General features: G+C 39.9%; 1 protein-coding gene across 1 annotated transcript; it reads left to right on the top strand.

The window, feature by feature from the left end:
• The first annotated feature begins 718 nt into the window (after positions 1 to 718).
• Positions 719 to 26,868, top strand: IHO1 (interactor of HORMAD1 1). Its single transcript, XM_061128607.1, has 8 exons — positions 719 to 789; positions 5,324 to 5,394; positions 7,949 to 8,123; positions 9,515 to 9,678; positions 18,520 to 18,568; positions 18,761 to 18,848; positions 24,379 to 24,482; positions 24,827 to 26,868. Exons 2-8 carry the CDS (start codon positions 5,339 to 5,341, stop codon positions 25,976 to 25,978), a joined length of 1,788 nt encoding a protein of 595 aa, XP_060984590.1. The 5' UTR covers positions 719 to 789; positions 5,324 to 5,338; the 3' UTR covers positions 25,979 to 26,868.
• The last annotated feature ends 38 nt before the right edge of the window (positions 26,869 to 26,906 follow it).

Raw genomic sequence — 26,906 nt, 5'->3', positions numbered from 1 at the left:
CCTATTGTTGGGTATTTTGAAATACATTTTAGATACCAGTCTTTTATCAACTAAGTCTTTTGAAACCACATACCAATCAGGTTTTTGTCCCCACTACATCACTAAAACTGCTCTTGTCACGGTCACCAATAATTAATTCTCATTTTCCTTGATTCATTAGCAGCATCGGACACTAACTTCCTCTTTGACAGATGGTCCTGGAGGCTTCCACAACTCCTCAGTCACTATTGGTGTTCCTCCCCTATCCCTGACCACTCCTACTCTGACTCCTTTGCTGCTTTTTCCTCATTGAAGCCTCTAAACTTTGCGTGTCTTGGGACTCAATACAATCTGTTTTCCATCCATACTCCTTCATTGGTGATCTCAAGCCACTTCACGGCTTAGACAGCTATCTATAACTATTGTGCATTAAATTGAGAGCATCTGAGAACGTCTGCATCAGCGAGGGGATTCAGGGCAAGGTGTGGGTAGACAGCAGGGTATGAGTATGCAGGTGTGAGGGTCCCTCTAGTCAGGTGCGCGTGGGCTGGGTGTTGCACAGCAGTATGTGGTGAAATGTAGGTCAGCAGACCTGGCCCACGATTAAAGGCTTCACAGTTCAAACTATTAGGACCGTTAAAACCGTTAGCAGCTTGCAGCGGCAGGGGCGGGCCCAGAGGGAGGGGGTTAACTCTCATTGGTCAGAGCGCATCCTGGGGGCGTGGCCACACAGCTTTGGCAGCCTCCTCGGAACCAAGCTGCCTCTTGATCAGGCGCGTGCAGGCCCTCAGAGGTGGAGGCAGGAGCGTGGTGGGTGGGGGATGGGGAGTCGGGGGATGGAGGATGGGAGGGGTCGGGGGTGGGGGTGGGAGATGGGGGGGGTCAGGGGATGGGGCGGTCGGGGGATGGGAGGTGGGGGTGGGGGTGGGGGGTGTTAGGATTAGGGTTAGCCCTTTCTTTCTCTGTGACGAAAGACCACCCTGGCTCTTCAGCTTCCTTGGGGAGCTGTTTTCGTCAGATTCTTCAGGGACGAAGGCCTCCCGGCCTGCCTCAGAGACCAGGAAGAGAGTCCGCCCCCGAAGTCAGGGTGAACCGGAAGCCAGGGAAACCCACTGGAATTTTGGTCATTGATTATTATGACAGGAAACCCCTTGGAGGGGTAGGGAAAGGACAAGGAATAACTTATTTAGTCTACGATCCCAGAGTTTGTCTCCTGGTAGAAGAGACTGAAAATGAGAAAGCGACTGTACCGAGGTTGAGGCAGGCCTGGTGGAGGCCAGAAAAAGAGACTAGTTTTCCCTGTGGCCAAGTAGGGGCACTTGGAGGACCCTGCACTGCGATCTCAGGATTCTCTTAGTTGAAGATGGGGTCAGATGGGAGGGCTTGGAGCCCCTCAGGACACACCCTCTTCAGCCCCATATATTCCTCCCTGCACTTAAAGGCCCTTGTTGTGGAAATAGTCACTTGCACTGAAACCTTTTCCTTCCTTTTCTGCTTCCTTTAATGGGATTGGAGGAGGAGAGAGGGAGGGAACTCAGGCCTTGTGAGTTGTTAATATGTGCATTTCAATTTTCATTTACCTTAAAATAGCTAAGGTCCAACTAAGAATGACTACCTCTTCATTACTAGTGTTATACTAGTATCTGTGAGGAGAGGGATTTTTGTAGATGGGATTTCTAGCCTCTGAGAATATAAAAGCATGTATACAGATAGCATGGTGACAGGTGAATGCACAGAGGACAGGTAAGCTGAGACTCTTGGCACATCAAGCACCAGGTGGCCATTAAGCACAGTTGGTATAACCATGGAATTTCTTCAACCATATTTAAGAAACTTCTTAAGAGTAAGTTAGGTCTGGAACCTGGGGAGTAGTTATTCTAAACCCCAAACAACAGGTTATATAAATTACTCTATCAGCATAAACAGAAGTGAAAAACAATAGAGGATTTATCATCTATATGTAGTTATAATGACCTTAAATAATGACCTTGTAGTGATATGTATAAAAGTGTCTAGATTCTAAATCTATACTCTAGATGGAGGAAATTCTGCTAGTGTGGATGGAAGAAAAAAAACTCGGACTATCAGAAAAACTCGGACATACAGACCCCATAGACTGTAGCCCGCAAGGCTGCTCTGTCCATGGAATTCTCCATGCAAAAATACTGGAGTGGGTTGCCATTTCCTACTCCAGGAGATCTTCCTGACCCAGGGATCCAACCCAGGTCTCTCCTGCATTGCAGGCAGATTCTTTACCATCTGAGCCACCAGGGAAGCCCCAAACATGAGGATCAGGAGTCCCATTTTATCTCCTTTATTAAAATATATAATAAAGTCTGTGATGATACAGGGACTTAAATGTAACAATTGAAAACAATGTGTTTTAAATTTATGGATATTTGGAAAGTTTTGCTCCATTGTCCTAATTTAGTTCCCATTTACACATCTAATAATATTTTGTATTATTTGCCAGCACTTATTATTTGCTAGGCACAATTTGTAGATTCTGAGGGTATAGCAGTGAACAAAACAGACAAAAATTCCTATCTTCAAAGAGCTTAAAACTACATTCTGGTAGGCATGGGTGTGCATGCTGAGAGATGAAATATGATAAATTAATAAAATATATAATGTATTAGGATGATAGGGTAGAGAAAAAGCAGGGAAAAGACATAGTGATGATGATGATGATGATAGTTTTGGCCTCACCACTTGGCATGCAGGATCCTAGTTCCCTGACCAGGGATTGAACTTGTGCTCCCTGCAGTGGAAGCTCAGAGTCCTAACTATTGGACCACCAGGGAATTCCCATATAAGGGCTTTTGTGTTTCTTTTACTGTGAACCATTGGCTCAGATGTCCTGACCATTTTCTGTAAGATTTGTAGTGTGATACAAAATTTTCTTTTAAAAAATGTTATGTAATCAGATTTGTCAGTTTTTTTCTTCTGGACTTTTTGAGTCAAAGTTTTCCCCACTTCCAGGCTATAGAGAAATTTACCAATTTCCTCCACCCCAGTGCTTCTATGGTTTCATATTTATTTTATCTCTGATTCATTTTTTTTTCTTTTTTTTTTTCTCTGATTCATTTGTAATATTTTGTAACATATGGTGAAAGGACTAGATCTGATTTTTTTTTCATACATCTATTCAGTTATCCAAACCCTACTTTAAAATGTTTATCTCTCCCCAACAAATTTGAGATAATACCTTTATCATAAAAATACATTTCTATTTTCAGAAAGATTTATTGCTCTGTTCTGTTCTACTGGTTTGTCTATCTAATCCTGTGCCAATTTATGTGATGAGATGTGAGGAAACATCTTGCCTTGTTCCTGATTTTAGTGGGAACGTTTTTTAGTTTCTGACCATTAAGTGTAATGTTAGCACAATATTGTAAATCAACTATGCCCCAATGGAAATTTTTTTAAAAAGTATGATGTTAACTTTGGATTTGGGGGTAGATGTTTTCTATCAAGTTGAGGAAGTTTCTGTTTTTTTACTTTGTTGAGAGTTTTTATCATGAATGGGTGTTGGATTTTATCAAACACTTTTTTGTATCTATTAATATGGTTGTATACTTTTTCTTCTTTAGCCTGTTGATGTAGTGAATTAGCAGTTCGGTTCAGTCGCTCAGTTGTGTCTGACTCTGCGACCCCATGGACTGCAGCACGCCAGGCCTCCCTGTTCATCACCAGCTCCTGGAGTTTACCCACACTCATGTCCATTGAGCTGGTGATGGCATCCAACCATCCTCTGTCGTCCCCTTCTCCTCCTGCCTTCAATCTTTCCCAGCATCAGGGTCTTTTCAAGTGAGTCAGTTCTTTGAATCAGGTGGCCAAAGTATTAGAGTTTCAGCTTCAGCATCAGTCCTATAATCCTAATGGATTATATTAATTGATTTTCAAATTCTGAACTAGCCTTGCTTGCATCTCCTGTTGTGTATAATTCTTTCTATACATTGTTGGATTCAATTTGCTAATAATTTGATGAGGACTTTGCATCTATGTTCATGAGAGACACTGGTCTATAGTTTTCTTTTTTTGTAATGTCTTCATCTGGTTATATTATTAGTGTAATGCTGGCCTCATAGAATGAGCTAGAAAGTGTCCCTTCTGCTACCTCTTGGGTGAGGTGAGGTTATACAGAATTAGTATGGTTTCTTCTATAAATGAATTGGTAGAATTTACCTGTGAGCCCATCTGGACAATATTGCCAGTTTTTAAAATGAATTTTCTTCCGTTTTCATCTCAATGATCTAGCATAGAACCTATTTATCAAGAATTATTAAAGAGAATTTGAGCTAATTATTTAGCCTATCTGAATCTTCACAAGCTTTTAAATGGGGATAACAAAATCTGCTTCACAAAATCATTAAGCTTATATTCTGCAATGTGTCTAGCACTGAGCCTAGCACATAGTAGATACTGTGAAAGTAGTACTACCTCTAACCCCTTGATTCTGTGGTCTATTGACTTAACTTTCTTGCAAAACAAATGCTTATAAGCACACAAATACATGTAATTTTTTAGAAAGTTAGAAAACTTCAGTGTGATAAATTTCTGTAAACAAGGTTAAACTATATTAAGTGTATACCAAACTACCTATATTTGTTCAGAACTTATGCTTCATCTTATCTAGATCTACATTGGGGATCTCATATGTATGGATATCATTTTCTGATGCTCTCAGTGATAATGTACAATCTGATACATATGAATGTTCTGTGGGATCAAGGAGACAAAATTTGGAAATTGGGCTTGTTTCATAAAATCCAGGCTCTATGATCATCATATGAACTCTATTATGTAGTATATTAAGACTGTCAGTGAGCAGAGTAGGAAACTGCTCTAAGAGGTGTGGGAAGACACTTTTGCCCAAAGCACTTACTCTTCAACCAGCTTCTTACTGCCCAAATTCCACAGCTTTCTTGGCATTCCAATACCCTATGGACTAAGAAGAACTAGTCTTCTCGAGAAAGGTTATAGATTAAGTCATTCATTGTATCAAGCAATGAAAGAGGGGTTTATTGGTCTTTTTCTACAAGCAGATTATTACTAGAGGTGGCAGAACAAAAATGAGAGAGCAAAGGATGGAAGGCAAATTTACTGTTTTATAGGTGGCTAGGTTCGGGCTCTGATACTGAGGGGAATTTGCATGCAATTTAACTGCAAGAAAAAAAAACATAAAACCTATTTCTGGCGGATATGTAATGGGAATTTTCACCAACTGGATGAGAATATAACTGCTGAAATGCCCTCATCTACATATAACAGTCACTGTAAAGTAATCTTTGGAAAAGTACTGTATTAACCTTTTAAATGAATGTTCCTCTCTTTTTAAAAGGAATAATCATAAGACATGAATTTTAATGTCTGGAATATCAAAGATATGCTCAGTATTCCCTCAGGCTCTGGGTAAGTTTTCTGGTTATGTATTTTTTTTTTTTTTTTGGTTATGTATTCTTCTACTTGAGAGGATTGATTTCATGGAAACAGGCTCCCCTTTGTATCAGTTTATAGTAATAGAGTTACCCCGTATAGCTTCTCCCCCTTCTCGTCCCCTCGCTGGTCACCACTGAAACCCCCTCATACTGTCTTCTCCCTTTGCCTATTTTCTAATTATAAAATTAATATCAATTCAGCTATGTGTGTTAGTTGAACAATGACTGTCCAGCACCAGACCTAGGGACTATGAGGCCTGTGAGAATTAGACATGGTCCAGCATCTAGAAACTCTTACCTCATTTGGAGTGATTGCTATTGAAACAGCAAGGAGCAAACTCAAGACAATGTATTCAGTTGTGTCCTACAATTTGTAGGTACCATGAAATTAAGAACCACTCCAACTGCTAACAGGGCTCATTGAAATATTGCTCCCTCTACCACTCTGCTGAGGTACTTAGATTGGTGTCCTTTAGCTATGCAGAAGGGCCTGCTATTGCTAGCTTGGTGGGTGTGCCCCAGAAGTGGTACATATGGAGGGATTTCCAATTGTTTCTGGCATGCTTTAATCTTTGAATAGTTTCTTTTCCTCCTAACACCTTCCTAAAGACAGCAAAAAACCTAAAACATTGTTCTTTTTTTTTCCTTGAAAAGAAAAAAAAGGCTTACAGTTGATAGAGTAGGGGAAAAAATATATGTTTAATTTCAGATCATAGCTTGAAGATACAAATCCTACATGACTTCTGTAGGCTCATAGAGCTGTTTCTTTTCCAGCCCAGCTAATTATTCTCTTTGACCTAAGAAGGGAGTCACAGAGAGCTATTTAGCTATTTTGAGCAATGATTATGCAAACCATATTATAATATATGTGTGTAGCCCATTACCTTAGCTAATCTTAGAAAATGATTCTATGAGTCAAAATAATTTATCTTCTCTGTTCTGAACAAGTAGGGTTTCTTTTTTTCTTGTATTAATATATAATGATTCCTTTGGCTTAGAATATGTAATTTATGTGCTATCTATTTTAAATTTAACATTTGGAAAAGGAATGATCTGCCTGTGTGTTTTAATGAAAAGGATGTTTTCTTGGGTTATACAACAGCATTAAGTAACATAAACTGTTATTGAGATGTCTTTCAAGTAAAAACTTGAAGACTATGTTTTGTCTATCCACTTATGTGCTATCTCTGTGTAAACTCAGTACACTGTATTCAAGTGTGATTGCATCATTATTAATATCATTATCCCCTTCAAATGTGAGATTTAGACTGGCATAGGTATCCATGGGAAGCAAATTGAGGGTCCACAGCTGGAAGTATTTACAACAAGCAAGGATAAGACACTAAGGTGTGAAAGGGAATAATACAGTGCTTAACGGATCTTTCTGTGTGCAAATCTGAGTTGATCATATTCTTCAGTCTGTATGAGACCTATATTAGTCCGCTTGGGTTGCCACAACAAAGTACAGTAAACTGGATGGCTTAAACAACAGAAAGTTATTTTCTCACAGTTCTGGAGATTGAAAAGTCTTAGAATTGAAAGTCCTATGCCAGCATGACTGGTTTTTGGTGAAGACTCCCTTCTTGGCTTGCAGACAATTGCCTTTTTCTGTGTCTTCACATGATGGAGAAAGAATGAGGGTAAGCTCTTTGGTGTCTGTTCTTATCAGGACACTAATCTCATCAGGAGGGTCCCATCCTCCTTACTTCATCTAACCCTAATTACTTCCTAAAGACCCTATTTCCAAAACTCATCAAAATAGAGATTAGGGTTTCAACATACAAATTTTGGGAGGACACATACATTCAGTCCATATCTAGGTCTATATTCTTTTTTTTTTTTTTAGGTCTATATTCTGTTTGTTGTATTACAGCGTCTTCTCTCCCTCTAGTCCTGCTCCTTTCCTTCCCTATAGACACACATTCTAGGGGAGTTAATGTGTATCCTTCCCATTAATCTTCTACATACTCAATTACATACTTGTTTGATATGTATGATGTAGGCTTACAAATTACGTTAATACATGAGAGAGTTCATTACATTTTTATTTTTCTTCACTCAAAATTATGTTTTTGAGACTTATCCATGTGGTTATATGTAAATCTAGTTTATTGCTTCTGACTACTGAATCAGTTATATGCATAAGCTGTATTCTATTCTTAATCTGTTCCCTTACTGATGAATAAATTCAACCTTTTAAAATGTTCTCTTAATCCCTAAAGATTTTATGAACTTTGATCTCCAAAATGGTGTTAAAGCCCATAATCTTGTTGTACAAGAAATAATGGTGTTAGTCCTTAATGTCTGAATTTCCATCTGATTGTTCCCAGGTTGTTGTAATCAAAATGTCTGGCATTCATAATTTCCTTCTTTCTTTACAGGTAGTACTGGCAGTGTGCAGGGGACTGGGAGGTCAAAAAAAGCTAGCATTCTGCCCAGAATATTCTGAAATAATTTCGAATTATGGTTTTCATTTGTTCAGGATGTTTGTCTACTTGATATACTTTTATCTTCTTGCTTAATTTCAGGGCCAATAAGTCGTCTAACTGGAATAACAATCAGACTGATTACTCCAGTCTCAGTGATTCCCAGTTTCTTTTTGGATCCCAGTTCTGTCCAGAAAGTTCACAGACCCTGTCAACACCCTTGGACTCTGAAGTCCACTTGAGACATCCAAAACAGTCACAACAGAATTCTCTGGATGTGAGTTTGAATTCCAGAATTTCTCTGTACATGTTTCACAGTCATTATGGAGATAAACTGTAAAGATGACTTATTTTGCTGGATTATATTTTAGAATTGTATACCTCTAAGGATCACTGCCCTAAATAGATTTGTGTTTGACTGGTGATTCATTTGACTTGGTAGTCTGAAATGGAAAACATTTATATTTGCATTTTCTTCTATTACTAAAGCAACACAGAGCATTTCCAGTACTTTGAGCACTCCTAGGGTGTGCCAAATATTACATGACATTTTCTAAGGCTTGTCATATTATTGTTTGTGAATATTCAATAAGAAAAGAGAACTTTAGAAAAATAGGGACAAAGTAATATAAATATATTCTATATGGACATTTTTTTCCCTAAGAAACATCAGACGCTTTGTGGATTTTAGTCCATTATACACATTAACTCCTTGAATAAGAAGATGAGGATACTGAGGCCTAAGTTGATGAATAAGGGCCAGAAAGTGTGAAAGTGAAAGTCACTCAGTCATGTCTGACTCTTTACAACCCCATGGACTATACAGTACATGGAATTCTCCAGGCCAGAATACTGGAGTGGGTAGCCATCCCCTTCTCCAGGGGATCTTCCAAACCCAGGGATCGAACCCAGGTCTCCTGCATTGCAGGTGGACTCCTTATCAGCTGAGCCACAAGGGAAGCCCGAGGGCCAGAATCTCTTGATTTTTTGGCGATCAGCTTGTTTTCTTTTGTGAGTCAGAAATATATATATATATATATTTATTTATTTATTTTGGTCTAGAACCAGATTTAACTTTATACACAGACTTAACTGCATCAGATAGACTTAATACAATTAGGTCACTATTGTAACTTAGTAAGGTATGCTCTGAGATAAGCATTTTAGTGCAAAAATTGGTACCCAGTGATATGAAGGAGTAAATGTACTACCTGAACGTTTCAGAATAAGTTTTGCTTCAGAATGCAGGAAGTGGCTTACCATGTACCATTTACATTACATGTCAAACTTATCAGTAAGTCTAGTTCATCAGCAACTGAGCAACAACTTGAGTTAAACTTATTAATATAAAAACTTTAACACATTATCTCAACAGCATAATTTTCTGTTGTTCCCTTTAAACTTATACAATTGGTTTTAAGCCATTTTAGCTGACATTTTAAATATCTCTGGGCTGGTAAGGCAGAAATTATATTAGTAAAAAGAGTTGCTTTTCTTTAATATAATTTTCTGGTGCATATGAAATAAAAAGGAAATACTACATGCTGCATTGGATTTCAGTATTATAGTTTGCACTTAAGTGTAACTCTGCTTTGTGTAGAAAATAGTGAATGCTATAAATATTTTTATGTGTATAATGCTATGATGTTTTTCTTTTCCACTGAACAGAGTGAACCTAGTATTTTCACAAAGTACCAAACAAAACCCCAGCTGCTTGGAGGAGAAACAAAAGATGGAGGCTCGTTTCCTCTTCCTTTGTCTCTTGGAAAACCAAAAGGCCTCTTGGAACAGTTTGAGGAGAAAAAGAAAAGTGCAAAAGACAGATGTGACAGGTACACAAAAACCTTTCAAGTGGATGAGACAGCTTCTCTTTTCTGAGTGAAAGAGCAAATGGAATGTCAGTAGTTAAATAATTCAGTTTCAGCATGATAGCATTCTTACTTTTACCGTTCATCTAGTAATTACTCTTCATTTGCTTTCTTAGGCTGCCATAGTTTTGGTGTCTCTGAATATTAAGCTAAAGGACTTCTTAGAGAAATGCAATATTCAAGTAATGTTAGGTTTATTCTGCCTAAAATTCTGTCCTTTTTTTTCAGATCAGAATTAGGAAGTTAGCTAACATTTGTTTCAGGGTCAAGAATATAGCACATGAATTCTTAAATCATAGTTCAGGCTGACTTTCTCACTTTGAAATGTTGGTATTTTTAAATATATAGCCTAAATTTTATACATATTCTTATTTGTTTTATATATATATATATATAATATATATATAAGCAAATTTAGGACTACTACATTAATTTGTAAATAAATAAGTTGCAGTCACTGAGGAAATTAACTTGTTCATTTCTCCATAGTAAGTTATTATCAGGACATCCTTAGTTATCACAGAAATTGTAATGCCCAAGCAGAAATATACTTTATTATTTCTGTAATAGTAAAGATGTGTCATTTAGCATCACCACTAATACTTCCATGTTGTTTTTGTTGTTGTTCAGTTGCTCAGTCGTGTCTGACTCTTTGTGTTCCCACAGACTGTATGTAGCCCACCAGGTTCCTCTGTCCATGGGATTTTCCAGGCAAGATTACTGGAGTGGGTTGCCATTTCCTTCTCCAGGGGATCTTCCCAATCCAGGGATCAAACTCATATCTCCGTGTCTCCTGCATTAGGAGCCAGAATTTCTTAAAGAATTCTAGATTAGGAATTCTTTTAAAGATTAGGTATATTCTCCACTATATACCTATATTCCTTTAGTGAGAAAAGCAAAATACTCTATTTGAAGTGTTTGATTCTGTTGGTAAGTAAACACTTCCCAGATGTTGACAGATTTCTTTCCTTTAGGAATGTAGGCTCTAGGATTCATAACAATGGTACAGTACTACTGATGAGCAGGCTCCTCTCATCTTACTGCTTCAAATAAATTAGTCTTAAGTTTTTTGTTCTCTGGGCTTTTGGATTATATTATTTTGTTTGATCACAATTTCTGTAGCTTAAAAAACTTTTGGAAACATTAAGTTCTTGATATTTCTTTCTTCCCTCTCTCTTTCCCTCCCTTCCTTCATTTCTTTATTTCATTTTTCATTTCCTTTGCTTTTTTTGTAGTGAAATGAGTTTATTTATTTTCTTTTCCTTTTTTTTGGTTGCATGGCTTGTGGGATGTTAATTCCCAGACCAGGGGTTGAATCAAGGCCCTCGGCATTGAGTGTGGAGACGTAACCACTGGACCACCAAGGAATTCCCAGAAATGAGTTTCTGTTAACAATTATTTACAAGATGGCAAAAAATTATAGTATTTATACAGAAAGAAAAGATGATAAGGACACTGAAGATTATCTTTTCCATTAAAAAAAATTTCAAGTTTATGATATTGATTTAAATGCTAAGCAGAAAATCATAATTTTCATAAATTCTGGCAAAAACAAACCCCATTTTAGATTGCTGTTTTCTGTCCATAAGTGCTTGTCAGAAATGTGATGAAGAGTGAGAAATGTTTAAATGAGAGACAGAAAGTATACCATTGTAAATTTGGAAGCAGGAAAGTGATAAGGCATGGTACAGAGTTAACATAAGAGATGCTACTAATCAATAAAACATGTATTTACATATTGTGTTTTGAAAGTACATGTTTTCCCAAATGAGTAGAAAGAGCGTATGAGGTTAAAAAAATCTCAAAAGAAGCCTTACTCATTCACATTGCATTTGTTATAACTCTTTTGATAGCAAATAAACTAGCCTGGATAAAAAGGAGGCTATATTAGCTCTCTGAACCAATCTGGGAAGGACAGGGAATGAAACAAAATCAAAATCTGTCTCTTTTCTATGCTTCTCTTCCCATCTGTGCTTTCCCATTCTCTCCTCCTAGAGACCAGCTTCCTACTAACACAGAAAAAGAGACTCTTACCCCTTAGTTACAATTTGAAAATCCTAGTGAAAGCTTCTGATGGATTTAGTTATTTGGTTATTGAGGGGTGAGTGAAGAGGGGGATGTGACTTGAAGTTCTCATCATAATCACTTACTGGATGCAACAAGAAACATTTCTCCATTAGAGGTGGATGCTGGGCATCCCAGACAATGGATGTTCATTACCCAGATTATTTTTTTTTAATCAGTTATGTTTGAGAAAACAGATTAGTCTCATAACTAATGAATAACCTAAGGACCACAAGGAGATTATAAAACGAGCCATATTCTTTCAAGACTGGGGATCACCACAGTGAAATCTGTTCATTCACTCACTCAATAAATACTGTGCTAGGCTCAATAGGGCACACTGGGGATCCCAAGGGGAGGAATAATGGTACCTGTCTTTGAAGTTCTCAGTCTTGTTTCAGAAACAGGTATATGATGGATAAATTAACAAGTGAGCCAGAGTTAATAGCTGTGAGCAACAGAAATAACTATTTAAATGAAAAAGGAATTTATTAAGAGGGTATTGGAATGGCTTCTGGTTCTGAGTAAGACAGAATAAGCATACAACATCCTATTGCTCCCACTGAATGCAACTAAGCCCTGATGGTGTGCATGTAGCATCTGAGGGCTCTGAAAAATAAATAGTAGCAGGTAGGTTGAGGAAGGGAACTTGAATTTGAAGTATGATAGCCTAGCGTTGAGATTTCTGGGGTTTTGTTTTTAACTAAAATGTAAGATGTTTGCTCTGTGGCAGACACTGTTAAGAAAATGAAAAGACAAGCTACAGACTGGAAAAAAATATTTGCAAACCACATTTTCAACAAAGGACTTGTATCCAGAATATATCAAGAACTCTTAAAACTCAACAGTAAAAAAAACAAGCAACTGAATAAAAAAAATGGGAAAAAATTTTAGCAGACACTTCACCAAAGAAAATATATGGATGGCAAATAAATACATGAAAAGTTTCTCAACACCATTAGCTATTTTGGAAATACAAATTAAAGTCACAATGACATTACTAATATGAGTAGATGATATTACTACTCATCTATTAGTGTGACTAAAAGTAAAACAGACAAAAATTGACAATGCTGGGCACGAATATAGACCAAATGGAAATCTTGCTGGTGGATATGCAAAATGATACAGCCTCTTTGGAAAAGTTTGTCAGTTTCTTACAAAATTAAATGATTTACTATCTGCCTCTGCAGTTCTACTCCTAGTTATATATCTTAGATAAATGAAAACTTATGTTTTCATAAAAGTCTATACAATAAAGTTTATTGTAGCCTTGTTCATAATCATCAAGAACTGGGCACAACCCAAATGTCCTTCAATGTATGAATGGATAAACCATGGTACGTCCATACAATGGAACACTACTCAACAATGAAAAGGAATAAACTATTGCTACACAACAACATAGATGAGCCTTAAAGGCGCTCAGTTCAGTTCAGCTCAGTTGCTCAGTAGTGTCCAACTCTTTGTGACCCCATGGACTGCAGCACGCCAGGCTTTCCTGTCCATTGCCAACTCCCAGAGCTTGCTCAAACTCATGTCCATTGAATCGGTGATGCCATCCAACCATTTCATCCTTTGTCATCCCCTTCTCCTCCCGCCTTCAATCTTTCCCAGCATCAAGGTCTTTTCTCAGGAGTCAGTTCTTCGTATCACATGGCCAAAGTGTTGGAGCTTCAGCTTCAGCATCAGTCCTTGCAATGAATATTCAGGACTGATTTCCTTTAGGATTGACTGCTTTGATCTCCTAGAAGTCCAAGGTGCTCTCAAGAGTCTTTCAAAGGCACTATGCTGAAAGAAACCAGTCCAAAGACTATATGCTATATGATTCAATTTATATGACATTATGAGAAAAGCAAAACAATAGGGATGGGTATTAGGTCAGTGGTTACCAGGGATTAGGGGTGTGGGCTGGTCTTTACCACAACGAGACAGCCTGAAGGATTTGTTTGGGGGATACTGTCTTATATCCTGGTTGTGGTGGTTGTTACATGAATCCGAAATTTGTGATAAAACTCACAGGACTGTGTACACATATATATACAAACTTCCTATGTTAATTTAAATTTTTTTAAGTGTTAAACATTATTGAAAGATATTAAGTGGTTCATTTTATTAGTTAGGATTACGTTCAACTGCACTGACATATGTACTCTCATTCTCATAATAATAATAGAAGTATTTAAAAGATGCTTATTTTTCTTTAATGCAAAAAATCATCCTGAAATGTGTGGTTCAGGGCTAGAATGGTAGCTCCATAGACCTCATGGCTCCTTCTAGCAGTGCGGATCTAGCAGATCCTTAAAGTATGATCCCTCTCAGTCCTCACAGTGCTTGGAGATTTTATATCAGATTTCCAGACAGTTGATGGATGAAGGAAGGAAGAAGGGTATTTTCCATTGCCTTTAGGATTTTGTTTTTCTTGGTCATGCCATGTGGCTTGCAAGATCTTAGTTCCTCAACCAGGGATTGAACTTGGGCCAACAGCAATGAAGGCATGGAGTCATAACCACTGGATTGCCAAGGAATTCCCTAGGATGGAATGTCATCTACCTAGGTGGCAGGGCGTTGCGGGTAGAGATTAGGAATCCAGTTTGCAAGGAAAAAAATGAGGCCAATTTAAGTTTCTGCCAAAGTCATACAATTGCCAACAACTACCTACCATGGACAACTTTCTAAACAAAGTCTCAAAATCAGTCCCGTGCAGATTCTGCGGCCCACTAGACTCTGCCCAGAGTGCAGTGGACCCTTCCGTCCATTGTTGTCAGTGTAGTCCACTTTCATCAGTCCCATGGAGCTCCATCTTTCTACTATGATAGCCACAGCCACCAGAGAAAGAGGTCACAGTGCTTTTACCCTGACTCCCAATCTGACAAGGTATATGTGAAGGGAGAGCTCAAGTTCAGGAAAAGCTCAGAAAGCAAGCTCCTGGCATTCTCAACCTCAAGAGGAGGAAAGGGACTCTGCTTCTTCCCAATATCCCTAATCTGAGGAACTCCTCAAACAGTAAAGAGGATCAGATGGAGAACAACCTAAAATAAAGAATCTAGACTTTTCACTCTAAGTACAAATTTGTAAATGCTGTAGTAGAGGTTTCATCCAAATGCTTTGGGAGCCCTGAGGACAGGCTTCCAGCTCTGACTGGGGGCGTGAGGAAAAACTCCATCCAAGGGAGCACATCTAAACTGAGTGGGAGTTTTGGGTAGAGATCTTGGGTCTGTCAGATTCTCAAGTCTGCCTCTGAATCAGCTTACTCTGTGAACCACCATTAACACTGTTTTATATAACTCTGCTCTATTTTTGTATACTTTCAAAAATAAAAATGGAATTGTTTCCTATGGATTATTTTCAATCTGTTTTTTAATTTAATAATATTGAATGGTTATATTTCTATTTCATCTATAAAATCATTTTGGTGGCTGCATTGTGCTCTTTTATATGGATCATTTAGAGGGTTAGGTTTTAAATGTTTAATACATATGAGAAATGCCAAGAATATACAGTGAGGTAATGATAATCTTTCAACAAATGATGTTGGGAAAACTGAATCCCTATGCAAAACAATGGAAAAGGATCTTTATCTTATACCATTAACAAATATCAACTCAAAATGGATTAAAGACGTAAATGTGAGACTTGAAACCATAGAACACCTAGAAGAAAACATAGGGAAAAACATTCTTGACATTGGCCTTGGCAATGATGTCTTGGATATTACACAGGTAACAAAAGCAAGAACAGACAAATGAAATGACATCCAAGTACAGGCATCCCTCATTATCCACAGAAGACTGGTTTCAGGAGTCCCTGCATATACCAAAATCCAATGATGCTCAAATCTCATAGTCGCCCTCTATATCTTCAATTTTTTTTTTATATCTTCAATTTTGAATGCACAGATTCAACCAATTGAAGATGGAAATTTCTGTCCATGTTTGGCTGAATCTGCAGATGCAAAACCCTGGAACGTAAAGGGCCAAGTCTATTTATTGAATAAAAAATCAGCATATAAGTGGACCCATGCATTTCAAACCTATGTTGTATAAGGGTCAACTGTAAAAAGTTTCTGCACAGCAAATGAAATCATCAACACAGTGAAAAGGCAACCTATGGGACAGAAAATACTTGAAAACCATATATCTGATAAAGGGTTAATATAAAACATTAAATGAATACCTACAACCCAGTCACAAAAACAAACAAAATAACCCCGAAATATCCTGATTAAAAGACGAGCAAAGGAATTGAATGGACAGTTCTCCAAAGAAGACATTCAAATGGCCATCAGTTATATGAAAAGATGCACAGCTTCACTAATTATCAGGGGAATGCTAATCAAAACCACAATTAGATATTATCTCACACCTATCAGAATGGTTATCATTTAAAAAACTAATAACAACTGTTGGCAAGTATATGGAGAAAAGGGAACCCTTGTACACTGTTGATGAGTGTGAAAGCTGGTTCAGTCACTTTATTTAATTTTTTTGTCACACTGTAAGGCTTGGGGGATCTCAGTTCCTCGAGGTCAAACCTGCGCCCTCGGCAGTGAAAGCTCAGAGTCTTAACCACTGGACCTCCAGAGAATTCCCTAGTGCAGCCACTTTAGAAAACAGTACAGAGGTTTCACAAAACATTAAAAACCGAACTACCACATGATCCAGCAATTCCACTTCTAAGTATATACCCAAAGGAAATGAAATCAGGATCTTGAAGAGATAACTGCACTCTCATGTTCATCACAGCATTATTTAAAATAGCCAAGAATGGAACTAACCTAAGTATCTATCAATGGATGAATGGGAAAGAAAATATGGTATGTACATACAGTGAAATATTCTTTAGCCTTAAAAAAAGGAAATCCTGTCACTTGTAACAACATGAATGAACCTGGAAGACATTTTGTATAAATGAAATAAGCCAGACATAGAAGGAAAAATACTAATTATATGCTACCACTTATATGAGGAATGTGAAATAGTCAAACTCATAGAAGCAGAGAGTCGAATGGTGGTTGTTGGTGGGGGAGGTGTGGGAGAAACAGGAAGTATTACTCAAAGGGTACAAAGCTTCAATTTATACAAGATGAATAAATTCTAGAGAGCTACTATACAGCATAGTGTCTATAGTTAACAATACTCTATACTTTAAAATTTGTTTAGAGGGTGGATCTTTGTTAAGTGTTCTTATCACTAATAATAATAAAGAAAGAGGGTAGAAGGAAACTTTCTGAGGTGGTAGGTGTATTTATGGCATAGATTGTGGAGAGATGGTTTCATGGTTGTATACTTGTCTCCAAACTTGTATATGTTAAATATGTACAGCTTTTTGTGTGTTAATCATACCTCAATGAACAAATTTTAAAAATTGAGTACTGACCACTCAGAAGAGATGATGACTACAAGCAACTGGCATAGCTATGTCATTATGCAAGACTAGGAGTTCTTTTTGTTCAAAATTTCTAAAGCATTGCTTCACTCACCTTATAGATTTCTGGGTGCTTTTAAGAGGTCTGCTGCCATGCAGATTCCTGAGCCTGTATATGTCACTTGCTTTTTTATTTCTGCAAAATTTTAGGACCTTCTCATTATCCTTAGAGTTCTGAACTTTTACAGCACTATGGTTTGATGTGGCTTGTCATAAGCCCTTGGCATGGAGGAATTCCTTTTGCCCTATAAACTTGTGTCTTTTGGTTCTGGGAATTTTTCTTTTATTATACCTTGGAAAACCTCCTATTTTCACTCTTCTTACTGTCTGGATCTCCAGTTTTGGTCAAGCATTGAATCTCCTGCATTGATTCTCTAATTATCATTAATTTTTTTTTTTTTTTTTACTATTTGTTTGTTTCTCATCTGTCTTTTTTCTGTTTTCTATCACATTTCCATACTGTATCTTCTGGTTAATTCTATTTGTTTAATTTCTGCTATTTTAATTTATAAGTACCTTTTCTTATTCTTATTATCTGCTTTTATAATTTAATAGCATTCTGTTCTTATCCTTAGTTCACTAAATTTTTCATTTTAATATTTTTATTGTTTTCAGGTCATATCTTAATCTTGTTCATAAAACTGTGTGGTTTGTAAGACTCTGAAATGGTTCTATCAAATTCTTCTTTTAAAGTCAGTCTTGTGGAGCATCTATAAGACTGTGGCATGAAGAGCTGTCCTATTGGGGTTCAAAAATTGATATATTATTGTATAAAGAAACAAAAATCTGTAAAAATTTTTAATGATGAGTCTTGTCTGATTTTTTTCAAAAGTGGGATATTTGAGGAATAATTATGATAATTTATTTTTCATTAAAAATTAATATCATTCCCATAATTATCTCCATTATTACAGACAAAATACTAGTCATTAGACTAATATGTGTCCAGGAATTTTTGACTATCCATAGGAAGTCACTATCCTCCGAACCATGTTGCCATAAAAATGAAAGCTGGTTCTACTATAGAAACCACTTGAATTGCTAAAATTCAACCTCATTTAAGATTCATATAGAGTATATTTAAAAAAAAATAAAGTTTTGTTTCACTTTGGAAATGATCACAAAAAGTCAGTGTTCTCCTTTTCTAATCTGGGCACTAAGATTTCTCAGGGTTGAGTCTTCAGCTCAACCACTGATCAACCACTGTTTTGATGCTGCACTGGTAGAATCCTGCTATGTTCATGGAATCAATTTTGTTACATACTGTTTAAGTATTTCACAAAGGTTCACTTTCTTTTTTCTCTCCTATTTTAGTGAGACTTTATACAACTTCATTTCCCATATCAGAGAAAGCATTCACAAGGTAAGTATGCCACATTTCAAGGTGTTAAAACATCTTACATTTTAAGAAGTTTAATAATTATATTGTATTGGTTTTTGTTCGTGTAAAATAGCAGTATTTTAACTACCCTTTTTTATCATTAAGTGACAGTTTGCCAAGTTAGTAAAATGAGGGAACAGTCTGTGAATTATTTCCTGATTTGGGGTTTCTTAGTTACAGACATCAGTGGAAGAGTCTGAGGAACATCTCAGTTCCAGAAGTCAGTCTATTTTGGATTCTTTGGAAACTGTGGCCAAGACATGTGAGTGTCTCGTGTTTGAGATTATCGGCAGGGGGCACTGGCAAGCAGTGAATGTGAACTTGCTGACCCTAGTCAGGTTTCTGCCAGGGGTGAGGTTCCATAGAGTGTTTCAGATGAGAGAATGGGTACATAAGATTAGACCTGAAGAGATGTGGAGCTGAACTGGGTAGCAGGCCCCACCCCTGCATGGGAATGCCTGGTCCCTCCATGCCTTTTTTGAAGCATCAGTCCCCCACCCAGTAACCCAGCTGCTTCAAGGCAGATGGTTCTGCCAGATTTCTAATCTCACCACCTGAAGTGAATCAATGGCATCCTTGAGTCTCAAATGAACTGCTGGCTGTGTTGTCTATAAAGGCTCCCTTGCTCCCTTAGGACTTAGAAATAAATACACCACTCCTTCAGAAGTCAGAAATATTCCAGTCACCTACTGTTCTGCTTGCTGCCTTCATTTCAATGACAGCTGTTTTGTAGTGAATCACAGCATCTTTCTCAATTTCAGTTACAGTCTGTGGTCTGTAAAGTCCTCTGTTCAGTCAATTAGTGATCTACGTTTAGGTGAAACCATGGTTCAGGCCCTTATTCATCAGAAGGGAGCCATGACACAGGTCTCCGTAAATGAACACTTCCCCTGGAACCAACAGCTTTTCAGCTCAACAGCAAGCTGATAACTGCATCTGCACTTGTTTGCATTTGTCTCTGTATTTATTTTTTTTACTTTAAACAAATTGAAGTCAACTTATTCAAATGCCAAGAAATGGATTGCTCATGATTTACAAAAATTAATGCCTTTATGTAACTTTCAAATTAATCCCCATCTGTCTGCGAAGAAGCACTGTACTGTCTGCTGGCTTCCAACCTGAGTATCCCACACACAAGGCCACTGTGCATTTGCTTAGAAACCAGTTCTGGAAGCCCAGGACTGTCACCCTCACAAGAAGATGCAAGACAAAGAGCAGAAGGAAAAAGGAGGCTTCCGGTGTTTAACATGATAAAATAGCTCATTGTAAGTCCTGAAAGGAAAGCACTCTTTTTACTCCTCAGATTTAAAACTGGGTGAAATATTGATACAAAAAGGAGGACTGCAGCAGAGGTGTGGCATTTAAGGCCCAGAACAGGGAATGGACGTGCTCAAGGCCACAGCACAGGGTCAAGGCAGAGAGAGGAGAACCGAGTCTGCAAAGGGAGACATAGGGATGCCTTGGTAGGCATAGGGATCCTGATTCTTCACTCCTGACAGTTCCTTAACTTTGAGAGCTTAAGACTGACCAGGCAAACAGTAAAACACTGTGGCATTACATTAATTAAAAGCCAGGTCATTCTTAAAAATAGGCACGCAAGTAGCCTGTCCAGAATCATTCCCTTTCTTGGTAGGCAGTCACTGAGAGGAACCAGGAAAATCTGCTGTCAAATGGCTAGGCCTAGTCCAGCTAGCTTAGAGCACTGAACCTGCCAGTCAGTGTATTCTGAAGGCTTTCAGTAGGCACTCACTGTGCGTGGAAGGGGGAAGATACTATGTGAAAGCACTCTCTTAGTTTATTATGTCATTCATGCCTTCACAGAATGAGGTCATAAAATCTTTCCCCAGTCACACTCTGCCTATACAACCAGAAGGATCACTCAAAGCCATCTAATCTAACTCCCCTTCTTCTTCAGTTGAGGACACCAAGAACCAGACGAATAGAATGAATTGCCAAGGCCATTTACAATCCACTTGACCTTAGGTTTAGGTGGGGTAATTAGTACACAGCAGTACTTTCACCTAAGATATATAAATTCTATTGAAAAGTATGGTCATTAGGAGAATAAAAAGGAGAGGACACTATCAAAATCAGAAAATACCTCTTTTTGGCAAACAGGTAACTCCATACATCAAAATTCATTCCAAAGGAATTAACATACTGTGTGGTGATTAAATCATAAATAGAACTATAAGAAGCATGAGCAACATTTTTATAATTTTAGAGTGAGAAGTGTCTTTCTGAGCAAGGCACATATAATTAAGAAGAATGAAAGTCATCTATATGAACCATGTTGGAATGGAAATACTTATTAATTGATAAATGAAGATAGCAAGGTGCTTATGTTTACATGGCTTGCTCCAGGACACATCTTATGGCGGAGAGAGATCAGTCAGTGAAAATTGGGAAGGGTATCCTAAAAAAAGGGAGGACTGAGCAAACTCCTTTTGTACATGGAGCCTTCCAGACCTTTACTCAGGTGGCTTTCATTAGCACAGCAGGGAGAGCAAAACTATCAAGGGAAATCATTGGCCATCAGTGGAAAAACATCAGCGTACAACCTCAACTCAATGGAGCCCTTGTTGAATCTCTAAAATAGAAATGAAATCTTTTTTGAGGACAGCAACAAGGTGATGGGGAGTAGAAGGACCTTGAGTTCACCTCCTTGTACAAGCATGCCAAAATCACAACTAACTGCTGAATAACCATCAATAAAAAAGATTGGAATCTAACAAAAAAGGGGGGGGGGGTCAAATTCAAAGACATAAAGAAGAAACCATGAGATGGTAGGAGTGGCACACTCACAATATAATCAAATCCCATCCCACCCAGGTGGGCGACCCACAGACTGGAGAATAATTATATTGCAGAAGTTCTCCCATAGGAGTGAGAGCTCTGAGCCCCGTGCCAGGCTCCCCAGCCTGGGAGTCCGGCATGGGGAGGAAGAGTCCCCAGAGCAATTGGCTTTGTGGGGCAGTGGGGCTTGACTGCAGGAGCCCCTCAGGACTGGGGGAACAGAGATTCTATGCTTGGAGGGCAAAAGCAGTGACTCCATAGCAGCGACTGCCTGCTGGTCTTGGAAGGTTTCCTGGAGAGGTGAGGGCGAGGGTGGTGGTGGGGGACTTAGCAGGGTCCTGCGTGAAACTCTGGCTGGAGGCAGACATTCTGGGTCCCTGGCACCAAGACCCGGCCCGACCAACAGCCTGAAAACTCCAGTGCTAGGACGCCTCAGACCCTGCAGAATCATTTTTACAAGAAAACGGAGGGATTCCCTGGTGGTCCAGTGGTTAACCATCCACCTGCCAATGCAAAGGACACAGGTTCAATCCCTGGTCTCGGAAGAATCCATATGCCAAGGGGCAACTAAACCTGTGCGCCACAACTACTAAAGCCAGTGCACCATGCACTGAGAGCCTGTGCTCTGCACCAAGAAAAGCCACCACCATGAGAAGCTGTGCACCACAGCTAGAGAGTTGCCCCAGCTCATCGTAACTAGAGAAAGCCTTCGGGGCAAGGAAGACTAGTACAGCCCCCAAATAATTAAATAATAAATAAAATTATTTTAAAAGAAAATAGAGTACGTAGCAGAGCAGCTCCCTTGCTGCGATCTAGTGAAAGTCAGCCCTCGACACAAGGGTTTGTAAAAAAATTTAAAAAAAAAAAAAAAAAGAAAATAGAAATATTGGCAATATACTGGCAGCGCATTCAGGGGTCCTGAAGATCTGTCTCTTCCATCAACAGTGTTTGGATGGAACAGACCCAGGGATGCCCTTTGCTCTCACCTCTGACCACCCTCCAACCTTTTTTCCACTCACAGACTTTGAATCAGTCACTCAGCTATCCTTGGCCACCAGGCCCAGCCAAGGCCATTTTTTGAGATTAACTCCTTATTACCCATCAACCATGTTTTGTCACAACCCAGATTTGTCACAATTAGTCCATCAAGGTGGAGGCCGCTGTCAACCGCGTAGTCAACAGGCGTCTGCAGGCCTCTTCTCCTACCTCTCTCTAGAGGGTGTGGGCCACTTTTTCCCACATACTGGCTGAGCAGAAGCACCAGGGCGTGAGCGTCTCTGGAAAATGCAAAGCCAGTGTGGTGGCCACTCTTTCTTCCAGGACTTGCCGAAGCCATCTCAAGAGAAGTGGGTAAGGCCCATGACGCTTATGGACGCGGCTGTGTTCATGGAGAAGAACCGAAACCAGGCCTGTGTCGACCTGCGTGCCCCGGGTTCTGCCCGGGCAGAACCCGCCTGTGACTTCCGGGAAAGCCGTTTCCTGGAGAGGCAGGTGAAGCTCATCAAGATGGCGACCACCTGATTAACCTCTGCGGGCCGGCTGGTCCCCAGGCAGGGCTGGGCGAGTATTGTTTTGGAAGGCTCACCCTCAAGTCTCCCAAGCACAGGGGACTTTGAGGAGCCCCTCTGGTTTCCGGACTTCTACCTGAAGCCCCTCTCTGCAGCCACAAGGCAGCTTTTTAACCACCCCGGAGCCTTCTCCCAAGCCTTGGACCAAGTGTAAACAGGAAAACTTTTTGAAGAAAAAAAGATTGTCCAGAGTATGGAAATGGACTTTAAATGGCATATTTTTCTAAAAAGCTAAAAATATCTGTTTATAACCAAAGCAGAAATGAAATGAGTCCTCTTCTCTGGAAGACACACACACACACACAGGATCTATAACCTATACGTGGGTATGCACATATATTAATACAAAACTCCAGAAAATGCTCATAATGCTAAATCCAAGAAGCGAGAACAAGGTCTACACAGGAGAGATTTGATCATTTTTCATTGGAAGCATTTGTATACTGTTACAGTTTTTAATATGTGTTTATTGGCTGTGTCAGGTCTTAGTTGCCAGCACTTGGGATCTTTCCTTGCCACAGAATGGGCTCTCTAGTTGTGGTGCCTGAGGTTAGTTGCTCCGAGGGATGTGGGATTTTAGTTCCCCAAGTAGGGATTGAACCCATGTCCCCTGCATTGTGGGGCAGATTCTTAACCACTGGACCATCAGGGAAGTCCCTATGCTGTGATAGTTATTAAAACAAAAAAAATTGGATAGATTTTGGAAGTAATGTGCTCAATACAAAAGCTCTTTAAAAGAGAAGATCCTGAATGTGTTTCCTTGGGACAAAGAAAAAATACGTGGGATCACAGACTGATGCTTACTGATTACTGAATCTAGAATTGAACACTTTGCTTGCCTTCTTCATTCTCTGCTTTTGTGGCTGGTAATGTTTAGCTGGTAATGTTCACTGTTCCTAAGAAACATTGCTATTCGTGAACTCATCTAGGGTAGCATAATTACATTTCCTTTCTACTACAAATATCAACATAGATGTCTGGAAAAATATTTCATTAACTGAGTTTAGGAGCAGGGATCCAGTGCTTAAAATACAAGTAAACAGTCTTTTTCTAGTTGGTCGACACATGGAATTTACCATGATCATAACTACATTCTAGAAAGATCACTCTGGTGACAGGGCCAAGAAGGCAGGCCAAAGATGAGTTGGTGCCGTCACTGGGGGAGTAGGTTTCAGAGTCCCAGCAGGTGCTGAGGTTGAGTCTGCTTTGGCCAGGATGTCCTCAGGGAGAGAGGGAAGAAGAGACAGTGGGGGAACCACCTTGCTCTTGCTTTCTTTCTTCAGCAAGGTTGATCCAGATAGGTCCTGGCAGAACAGGCTCAGGTGGCCCATGCCAGCTTCCAGTTCCTCCTTCTCCCCGATGGCAGCCTAGGCAGGGTGGAGCATACCATAGTCTTCATGTGGTGAACTGTCATTGTTCTGTATTTAGGGCAGGAGACTGCAAAAGCTCAGAGTGGTCTGATGTTGGAAAGAGTGCAGGACAAAGGCAATGTGGAGCAGGCCATCCTCGAGTTGCAAAAGAGATTCGAAGCTGTAAGTGTTAGACCTTGACCCCTGTCCTCAAGTGTGTGTTTCTGGCTTTGTTACTAAGACCTATAGAGACATCTTTAAAATTGCAAAATTTCAGCCAAGAACAGAGGCCACCACAGGCTGCTTGGTAACAGGTCAGGGGAGAGCCCAACTTCCTTTCTCAAGGTTCTCTGGCATGTGGACCCTAGGGACCCTGCTCCAGAGTGTTGCCATGCTTCCGCTTATAGTACCCAGCAGGGCACAAGGTTTGGTTCTGCTGGTCCATTCTTTGTTTTGTCCACACATTTTATTGTGCCCTCTGAGTTGCACTGTCCATAACTCCTTACTTTTCCACTGCCTTTCTTTAGAGACAAGCAGAGTTTATAGAAATGAAGTCCAACCTGAAGCACCTTGAAGTTTTGGTTACCCAGCAGAGTAAGGACTTTCAGCAGCTGTGTGAGCATCTGGGCCAGCTGAATATGCCCAGTGTTCTAGCACAGTTAAAGCAATTGACCTCCATCGCTCTGACACCCAAACACGTAAAAGACAGTGCCTCTCAGACATCACCACCTCTGGCGCAGAGCCTCAGTTTCACCAGGCAGGACAAACATACCTCTGAGAAGCCAGTTATGTGGCAGGCCCAGGCCCTCCCTGCTGCATGCAGTCTTAGTGTGGGCTCCCCAAGGCCCAGGGAGTTTGTTGTCTGGGGTGAGGGATCAAAGAGGGATGCTCTCCAAGAAGAGGCTGTGCAGCCGGCAGTTGGAACTGGCAAAAGAAACAGGCAAATCACGGACAGGGCAGTGCAGACTAGTTGCCAGAACTCTGTTACTAAAACAGGTTCTGAGAACTGTGGCTCTCCCTTCCTGGGTCACAAAGTTCCTGAAGCTAGGGACCCAGTTTCCCAAGGAGACTCACAGCTTATATCTCGAGGATATAAGGACTTAAACAACTCTGCAACCAGCATTAAGAACACCAGCCAAAAACGGCAAGCTAAAGGCGTATTTTCATGTGACCCTTGTGAACAAAGGTTGGTGACCGAACAGAAAGGCATAACTGTAGAAAGAGGGAAAAAAGGCAAGCAGCAGCAGCCCAGGAAAGCCCCCAGAAGAAGTTCTCTACGCAGGAAGCAAGAACAAATGCCTAACAAAACTTGTGTTTCTAATTCTAAATATCCTAGACCTCCAGTTTCCAGTTCACAAAGGTCCCCCCGGGGGGAGCAGGAAACTCTTGCTCAGCCCCTGCAATTTGGGGGCCCTGGGAGCCCCACAGATCTAGTCTGCTCTGCTCAGGGAGGAACAGTCATGCCCAGTAAGACCACGAGGGCAGAGCAAGGGAACCTCATGCAGCGCAGTGGGCATTCCACCCAAGACAACAGCCTGCTGCCTCCCAGTTCCCAGAGGGACCACCGGATGAGCTGGTTCAGTGACCTCAACCCCAGGACAGAGTCCCCTCAGTCCCAGGAGTCAGGGAAGAATATACTCTATGACCTGGGTTTTGATAGCAGCGATGATGGCTTCTGACCAGCCCATGATGACTTTGGCTGATGGTTTTTGGTCTTGTTGGAAAGACAAATCACAGAACATTTGGGGTGGCTGATGGCAGAGTTCTCAAAGCCTGTCTGAAACCTTCAGGGTCAGAGGGTGGGCTTGGATGGGGTGGTGGTGGGGGTCAGTGGAGGGCTGGGGAGCAGATCTGGCATTCTGGGTACTGGGCACTCCCCATGACAGAGCATAAGGGATAAGTGCATCCTTATTCATGGGAGTGAAACGTGTGAGGAGGGTGTGAGGAGAGCTGGGGCAGCGGCCCGGGAGTGGGGCATCAGCAGGAGGGTATTGGGTCTGGTACAAGGAGAACTGCCCTCCGTACGGAACATCAGTAGGAGAAGGGCTCTCACAAAACTGTTGCTATGGCAGCAGGACTCCCAAACACATCCTTTTGGTCTTCAAAACATCTCCTTCACATGACCAATATCTTTCTGGGCCTCAGGATTTTTTTTTTTAAATTTGTATCCATTTTTGCTGTGAGAACGTGCATTTTTGGGGTGAGTGGATGTATTCCGGGACACACACTAGCTCAGACTTCTTGTGAACAGAGAAATGAGTGTTAAAGCCTTGAAGAAAAGACAGGTGACTCACACTACATGCTGGGAGCCGCACTTTTCACAGCCATGAAATCCCACTCTTCTTCCCAGCTGTTTTCCCATGCCCTGTTTTCCACCCTTCTTTTAAAGCTAACGAGAGTGGCTGCAGGCCCTGCATCATTTCTGGAGAGCAGTGGGCTTATATGAGACTTTGGCTTTCCATTTGTATCTTGTTAAAGTTTTTGAATTTTTGCAACATATATGTTTCTTTTGTAATTCAAAATGATCAAATAAAGATCAAACTTTAAAAAGCATGTTTTTTTTTTTTTTTTTTTTTAAAAAGCATGTTTCTTTCATTAAGTTTATTG

This window comes from Dama dama, chromosome 24 (assembly GCF_033118175.1).
Source record: "Dama dama isolate Ldn47 chromosome 24, ASM3311817v1, whole genome shotgun sequence".
In the NCBI taxonomy this organism is placed as follows: Eukaryota; Metazoa; Chordata; class Mammalia; order Artiodactyla; family Cervidae; genus Dama; species Dama dama.
This window is presented reverse-complemented; position numbering and strand designations above follow the sequence as displayed.